The sequence below is a fragment of the Brassica oleracea genome, chromosome C6 (genome assembly GCF_000695525.1).
Source record: "Brassica oleracea var. oleracea cultivar TO1000 chromosome C6, BOL, whole genome shotgun sequence".
In the NCBI taxonomy this organism is placed as follows: Eukaryota; Viridiplantae; Streptophyta; class Magnoliopsida; order Brassicales; family Brassicaceae; genus Brassica; species Brassica oleracea.
The window spans coordinates 9579268-9588390 of NC_027753.1; the positions used below are offsets into that span (position 1 = coordinate 9579268).

Genomic DNA, 9123 nt, shown 5'->3' on the forward strand with positions numbered 1-9123 from the left:
GGGGGGGGGGGGGGGGGGGCATTAGAACAAGAGATGATTTATCGATCCCTCTCCATCTCCACACCGAGGGCACGATCTGTCCGTTCCACATTGTCTATCAGCCAATCGACTACAAGTCGCTAAACATGCCGATAAAGTCTGCCAAAGGAAATGTTTAATCTTCCTTGGTGCTTTTAAATTCCAGATCATGGCTGTAAGAGGAGTAATACTTGGCTCCATATCTGCAGTTTCCTTTTTCTCCTCTTTCAGTTGAATTGCAAGCTTATAACCAGATTTTACGGTGTACAGACCAGATTTAGTATGGATCCAACAATACCAGTCATCCCTGAAGTTATGGCTAGGACGAATGCTTTGAATCAAGGGGATATCACCCGGATCCATTAGAGATTCAAGCATCTCTACTCTCCATTGCTTGGAGGACTGATAAATCAGCTGATTTACAAACATGTTCTGATCATGATATACCCCTATGTCTATACCCCCATTGCTTGGATATCTTCTCTTTGTTTCTTGTTTCTTTGTATTGGAGTTTTGGCTTTCCCGTACTTGGGGTTTGTGTTTATGGAAATTTAGGACATGCCAGCTTATTTATCTTATCCCTGTAACCCATTTTGTATTCTTTCATGAATGAAATCGTTAGTGTTAAAAAAGTTTACTACATTTACAACTGTTTAGCAAAAAGTATAACTATTTACCATATTATTTATGCATTTAAACGTGCCACCTTACATCTAATTCATATGGATTACATTTAAAAAGAAAAGAAAAGTTAGACATCCTCCTCCACTGCTTGACCAAGCAAAGTTAGGGTAAATGGGTAATACGTCCGAGAAGTAATCACCTCCACAAAATTTAGCCATATCAATCGTCAAATTCGTTCTACGTGTCAGGGGAATGCTTAGATACAGGATTTACTAAAAAAGGCTTTTGAATTGTATAAATACCATTTCGATGCATATCAATCCGTTCACGTATAATACAATTTACAATTTTAACTAAATACGTTAACAGATCCACAAAGAAGATGTCGTCAAACCAAGAGTTAAGCCACAACGCCGGAGAAGCCACCGGTCAAGTTCAGGTACATACAAAAACACAAAAGGACAATGTCAAAGAATATTGTATCAACATTACTTTTCTCTCTTCTTGGTTTGTGTTGTTAGGAGATGTATATTTTTTGGTCCTGCCGTTGGTTTTTTGGTCTGGCAGTTTCCTGACTTAGGTGGTTAGGTTTGGAGCTTGCGTAAACTTTCCCCGCTGGGGTCTTTTGGCTTGGCTTGTTTCACAAGTTAAGATAAATAATGGAAGTTTTATTTTTAAATGAATAATAATAAATATCACGATACAATGGCGTTTTTGATATCGTATTATGCATTTTCCATATGTTTTCTTGATGTATATAAATAAACTTTCGAAATTTTCTTCTAAAAGTTGACCAAATATATTTGAAACCCGAAGACTATGGTTTCATTTGCATATGTGTTTGGACCGGGACTGAAGTACACCTTATTTATTTTTGTATTTATTTATTTTAGTTTTTTGAACTTTGACCATCAATCAATTTTCTACATCGGACTTTTTTGAGGAATAATACATTTTTAATTACAGCTGAAGAAGGAAGAGTATTTGAACAAAGTATCACACGCAATGGATCAGAATGTTGATCATCACACTCACTCACAGTCCCACGCAGAACATGATCAGAACAATCCTTCCCTAATCTCACAGGCCTCTACTGTCATTCAACAGGTTTATTCTTCTTCTTTTTTTCATTATGATTAATGAATGATATTGACATAGTTTATTGGTTTATACCCCATTGAGATATTTATTGTTACTTTTGGAGTGTAGACAGGTGGCCAAGTGAAAAATATGGCACAAGGAGCAGCCGACGCTGTGAAAAACACTCTTGGGATGAGTCCGGCCACCAACAACCCTAGCAGCCCGGCCGGCAGGACCCACCCGAGCAATCCTAGCAGTCCAGCCGGAACGACCCGCCCGAGCAACACTAGCTCAAGGAATATATAAACGGAATAATTCAAGGAACGTTGGCCTGACTTCTCAATAAACATAAACTAATGTTGTGTTTTAACCTTTTTTTTTATTGCTTTGGTTGTTCAACTTTCTGATTGTTTGGTATTTTTGTTATGAATTAATCGTATAATAATATCATCCATTTCTTTTTAATTTATATAAATAAAATCAAAAGCCTATATGCTAAATTGCCTCAGCAGTGAACCATGGTGCTCCTAGTTTCCTTGGTCATCTGCATACTATTGGACCATGATCCAGTTATTATTATTTTCAGTGACATAATATACACAAGTACTTAATTCGCAATTTTTTTTTAAATGGTTGTATTCTTACTTAAGAAATCTGTTGTGGTAATAATGAAATACTAGATTTTGATCCGCGCTCGAGAAGCGCATATATTTTTTTGTTGATCGTTTGATAAAATTTGAATGAATTTATAATATACTATTCCTTCTGTTTCAAAATACATGAAGTTTTAAGATTGTGCACAGCTATTAAGAAACTTGTTTTTTTATCCTAAAAAAATCATTAAAATATAAATTAAAAGCTATTCAACCAATCACAAAACAGACTACAAAATATCATTGGTTACACAATTTTTGATAAATTGAAAAAGTGCATATATATATATGAAAACATCATCTATTTTGAAACATCAAAAACTCTTTAAAACATCATCTATTTAGAAACGGAAGAAGTATTTATTAGATATCTATACTATTAAAAAGTGTTCCAATGAATCACCAGCAATTTTGGTCCATTGTCTCCATGAGTGGAGGACTTTGACTTGTACACGCCAAGTAGTCTTGTGTGGTTTGAGGTTTTTCAAGAATGTCATCTGCATATTAGTAGCCATGTTAGTAGCCATGTTTTTGGAATCGTTTCTGTCCTGACTATTTTCTAGTGTTTTGGTTTCGATAGAGTTGATGGTAAAGGCCAAAAGGATATCAAGTTAGTCAATATTTATAATAGGAGATGTTTGTAGTCGACGTAGGTTAAGAAAAGTTATGACAGAATATTTTGTAATCAATATAGGTTACCGAAAATCTTGGTAGAAAATATAAGTAGAATCGATTAGATATTTTAGTTGATAGAAATAAGGGAAATAAGGTACTTGGCCGTAATAAATATACTTGTAGACCAAGTAATTTAATTTTTAAGTGTTTTTTTGGTTAGATAATAGTAAAAATAATTAACAAAAGAAATCTACGAATATATCCACTTAGCATATTCACAACATATTCTTTTTTTTTGTTTACATAGTTTGTTACGTATAGATATTTAACTCTTTAAACTGTAAATAATAAAAATTAGTATAGTGTCTAAACTACTAAAATAGAAGTACAATTTAAAATTAACCCTCACTTTTCCTTAATATTTACAATAGCATGCCACTAACTTTAAATACTAAATTACCCTAACTAATTGCCATATTACTAAAATCAATGATATTCCATAACAACTCCTATATTTAATCAATCACATAATAATATCAAGTTATCAGTTTGAATAATTAAGCTATTAAAACTGAAAGGAATATTTATTAATAATTTCAAAAGACGTAATTTCCTTTTATAGAACATGTTAATCACGTTTGACAATAAGTTAGGATTTTCTTTTTGACCTACACAAAAATCATCTATATATATATATATATCTTATTTCTATATCGTGAATGCACATTTCTTATTCACTCAGCAGCCTAGACATGTCTTAATCTTCAAAGTTTTCAAGACAGAACAACCGTTGCATCTTTTTTTTTTTTTTTTTTTTTTTATTATATTAATCAAACTTGAGGTGGTATGGGTAACCAAACCGGAATAAAACAACCAACAAAATGAAGTTTTCTATGGAACGATCTTGCCGTCCTAGCTAAAGAATCAGAAATCCGATTTTGCACTCGTGGGATATGAGTAATCTTGAAGTCCAGGAAGCATATCTGCAGAGTCTCTATCCTCTTCAATTCTGTCGCAAAACTTGGCCAAGCTCGTGGCTCTTTAATCATTGCAATCAAATCCTTGCAGTCTATTCCAAAGCTCCGGCATGTCGAGTATTGCAGCATGCTCTCCATCCCCCATCTTAGTGCTTCTAGTTCTGAATGCAGAGGAAATTCCAGTCGAATGTAGTTTCGTGTTCCCATAAGTTGAACCTCCCCCAAGCTGTCTATCCAAGCCCATCCACACCCGCTGAACTGTGATGTAGTTGTCCAAGAGCCATCAATCATACATATACTACCCAAGCTTAAGACTTGAGGTTGATCACTACTATGTTCTTGTTGAGGTGATGGCACCATCTCATTTGCATTGAACCAGACTTGGCACTCACTCTCTACGTACCGAATTAGCTCCAAAGGATCTCGATCAATTATATTCCCCTAAAAAGTTTATCATTCCTGACTTTCCAAATATACCAGATTATCCAGGGATAAGGATCCCTATCTGAATCTGGATGAACAATGTTGTCATTTCTCCAGAAGAAATAATTCATATTAGCATAGACACTTGATACTAAAGAGATAGTTGTATTCGTTGGCATCGAGGATAAGGCCCAAACTTGTAGGGCTTGTGGGCAATCAAAAATTACACGAGTGACAGATTCTTCTGACAACCGTTGCATCTTTAAAAGAGACAATATGAATAGAATATCATAAATTTATAAGAGAGTAGGTTAAAAGCTCCTAGGGTTTTCGTCCGTTAGCCGTCAACTTCGTTTTGCTCCGGCCAGCTCGTCCTCTCGCGGTGGTCGGAGGCGTTCTTCTCCTTGTCGTCTCTGTTCTCTTTTTGGTTGTCATACGTCAGATTTGTGGGATTTTTGGGTTAAATCTCGTGGTTTTTCTGTGGTTTGGTGGCGTGCAAAGACAGTGTCCTCCTTTTCTCAGGCACATGGCTCTGTTTCCGGAGGCAGTGTTTTCGTTGGACTAAGACTAGGTGTTTGTCAGTGTGATGGTTTACTAGATTTGTTTTGCTGTTTCTTGGCTGCTTTGGTTTTTTTCGAGTGGTGTGGTGGTGCGTGGTGGATAGTGGTGGTCAGAGGTTTTTATTCATTATATTGTGTTCTATGGTGGAGACGTGTTGAGTGGCAGAGAGTGGTTGATATCACGTTTCAATAGTCTTTATGAACATATGTTTTCAACGTGGTGTTAATGGATGTGATCGACTATCTATATGGTTTGTACTTTGCGGTTCAAATTTGTTCAACAGTAGCTTAACTGAAGCTAACTCAGAACAAAATAGACAAGGGCAATTGAAGAAGAAGATTTATCTACACTATGAGAATTATGTTCTTGTTTTTGTTAAAGGTATTAGAAGTCCGTCTGCTACTGCTGGAACAGGAACACATAATTTATCCTATTTCGAAATAAGATCAGTTTGTTATTGCTAATCTGACATCATTGATGTTGTCTTTGTTAGTTTTGGGTCTAAAAGACCATTAGTTTCTCATTATGTATTCTTCTTCTATGATGCAATAGATGCATAAGCGTTAAAAAAAAGAATAGAAAAAGGTACTCGGATCATATAATGTAATCTCCAAATACCAAGCACATTATATACTATGGAGAAAAGATACCTTGAGAGAGAGTGTGTGAGTGCGAGGATAGTAAAGTGTTTTTTAACAACCAAAAGTTCAAGACCTTATGTACATAATCTCCCGTTGACTCAAAGTTAAATTTAGAAATTATAATTTAAAAATAATATTTCGTACCAAAGTTAGTTTAAACCCATGGCGCGCCACAAGGAAAGCAATCCCATTGCCACCCAACACTTTTGTATCAAAAGTCAGTCAACTTCTACAAAGGAATATTACTCAAAACTATCTTCTCCAACCTATAACTAAACTACCTTGAAAGTCAATGCGCCACTTAAACGGTAGAGTACTACTACTGATTTGATATTCCTTCATATCAAAACCTACGGAAGTTACTGATAAGAAGTTTATTTTCTTCACCACCATCTGGATTCCAAACATCACATATCAGAATACTATTAACAAGTTCGGTAGTGAACTTATATTATAAAACTGCTACGGAAGTGACTGCCATCAAATGTTTCAGAGAGGAGCAGCTGATCTGGGTTGTCTCATTTACCACCAATTGTAGCCGAGATGAGAAACTGATTCGGGTTGTCCCATCCTCTAATGTTTGGTCAAAAATACTAAAAATTGATAAGGCACCAGTTTCTGAAAGGAAGCGAGCTAAAACCTCCAGTTCAATGAACTTGAAATAACAAAAGGTTCAAAAGGATTTTTTTGACTAAAGTTCAAAAGGATTTTATTATACGTTAACCCACATAATGTTCACATGAAGAAAAAAAACACAATATGAATGGAACCACTTACTCTGTTCATGGCTTGGCAACGTTTTGGAAGAGTTCCTTATAAAAAAGAATAGTAATATATAAAACAAACAAATGATTTGTTTTAGTTAATTCACATTTACCGTTATATATCTATGTTTCACTGCTAACCATCATGATATATATATATATAAATGAGTAAAACAATTTGACTGTTTAAAACAATTAAAAAACTGATGCATACAAACTATAAAATCATATTATACATAATGGGTCTGTATTGGTTAGTCGTAAATATACATATATATACATATAGGTAAGCATGTAGGAAAAATTATGAGCAATATAAAAGTTAAAGAAAACCCGCACGGGCATGCATATCAGAATCTAGTTATCTTTGTTTCATTTGGTGATATATGAATTAGTATATAATTTGGTGATATATATATTTCAAAATTTTTTGTCAGAAATTAATATATTTATATCATAAATATATAACGTAAATAAATGTATTAATAGTATCGATCATATACTATTCATCAATGTTTATAGAACTACATACCATAGTGGTCAGCTATATTTATAAGTTAACAAATTTGTATTTTAAACATATAACACAGAATCAATTAGTAGTATATAAATGTAGTATTTCTATTCAGTTTATTATAGTTTATTCACTTAAGTATGGTATGTCCGAACCAAGAAGAATATTAATGTCATTATATGTTATAATAAAAGAAAAATAATTAAGTTGCATCTGTTTAGGAAAAACGAAAATAACTAACCATATAATGTATAAAAATATAACTTTACATAAATAAAACTTATTAGGTTTTTAATGAATAGATCCAACAACCATTCATAAGTAGATTTTTTAAGAATCTTTTCTTTTTAATAGTATAGATTAACAATTGTTCCTATGTTTGGATTCACATTCGAGCTACAATGTTCCTGTATTTGGTTTCACATTTAAGTTTGTTCCTATATAATGGAATCGAAACTGTAAAGATAAAGAATACATTGTGTACATGCCCGGTCCAGTTTCATGTGGCGCCTAAAGCTCAAAAACTTTAGATTCATCAATAAAATATATAGCCTATAAAAATGTAAGAGTAAAGAACTGAAGCCACCACCTCTGTAACACAAGTTATAGAAACAACCACTATACCACTGTCATTTCTAACAAAATTGCTGCCCCTAAAATATATAACTTAATTTTGGCGCCTAAAGCAAGAGCTTTGCCCACTTTAGCCAAGGCCCGGTCCTGATTGTGTATTATATTTTCAATTTGAGACTTGCTCTCTTTTTTTCTGGTGACTTTTATGTTTACGAAACATGTCGCCTCAGATCAACGTTCTAATAGAAACAGCATTGTGCTTCACTCAGGTTTCGTAGGCTCCTGAAATCGAAATACATGGAACGTCGGACAAAAAATATAAAAAATACTATGTCTTGAGAATAAAGAAACGAGCATGGTTAAATTAATAGCCAATGCTTCTCATCACTCATGCGTAACGGTGGATGAGCAGACCAATAAGGAAAGTACGAAATACCTTGTATATTAATTAAGAAGTATTATAACATTTTTTGGTAGCAATATATGTATCATCAAAGGATGATTCTTAAAAATTAAAATCTTTAGAAAAATAGGTTGGTCCAACACCAGAAAACGCAAATTATGTAGATCGTGGAAAAAAAGAGTTACAAGAGATCTTCAGCATGGTGCAATGGCGTATCATTGAACATGGATCTCATAGGGCGGCTCGGAGTGATGCAGTCAGACGTGCATTCTCATATGATGGTAGAATTGGTCCATCTAAACATATGTTATATATTTTTTATATATTTTTATTAAACTAACTATCAAATTGATTAGTAGTGTATAAGAAAATATTCTTTATTCTTTCCTTAAATAAAAGTTACAGAATTACCTAATATGATTATCATATATATGACAATTAATGATTATGAATAATAAAGATTTGATAACAATTTTGTATCCTTTCTCCTTTTTTTAATTTTATATTATTATAAGAAATTAAATAATGAGATTAACCATATAGTAAAAAATTTAGTTTTTTTCTTATACGCTATATTTTGGATCTTTTGAAACGACTGTAAATTACTAAAGATGTTAAAAATCTCACATTGAAAATTTTGTGATCAGTGGTTTAATTTTTTTGTTAAAACAATATACAAATGATCATAAAATCATGGAAATATGAAATCTCATTTAACATATCTATATTATTAAAACTAAAATAACTTTTGGTACTGTTTGGAAATATGGATAGCAGTTTAAACGAGAATTGTTTGGAAACATGTATAGTAGTACAAAAACGAAATATAGTGCTCTATTATTAATTTCATTAATATAATTACATTAATTTTCTTTCCATATTTCACTTAGTTTAACAATTTCATTAATTATATTAACTTAACAATACATCACATCATTAATTATATTACCATAATAATAGTGCACATTTTTATTTATTAGTTAATCAACATTAACTTTGTATCAATTATCCCCCTATATATTAAAAGAGAAGTCACTTTAGTGATTTCTGCTGACATTGCATTAATATAGAGTTTCTCAGGAAAATTGTTATAATTCTATTGGTCGATTTTTTTGAATTTTATTTTTCATTTATTTTAATCAATCGCTTATGTAGACAAACCCAAAACTATTGTTGATTTCGTTAAGCCCATATATAGGTAGGGGAATAATAATTATCGATTTAATTTAACCTTGGGCAAGATTTAGAACTAAGACAAATATTAAAAACTTTCCTTA

The 9123-nt window shown here is 32.7% G+C and overlaps 1 protein-coding gene across 1 annotated transcript; it reads left to right on the forward strand.

The window, feature by feature from the left end:
* Positions 1–975: 975 nt before the first annotated feature.
* LOC106299580 lies at positions 976–2187 on the forward strand. Its single transcript, XM_013735651.1, has 3 exons — positions 976–1081; positions 1609–1749; positions 1852–2187. The coding sequence occupies exons 1-3, from the start codon at positions 1025–1027 to the stop codon at positions 2026–2028; spliced, it is 375 nt and encodes a 124-aa protein (XP_013591105.1). The 5' UTR covers positions 976–1024; the 3' UTR covers positions 2029–2187.
* Positions 2188–9123: the final 6936 nt, after the last annotated feature.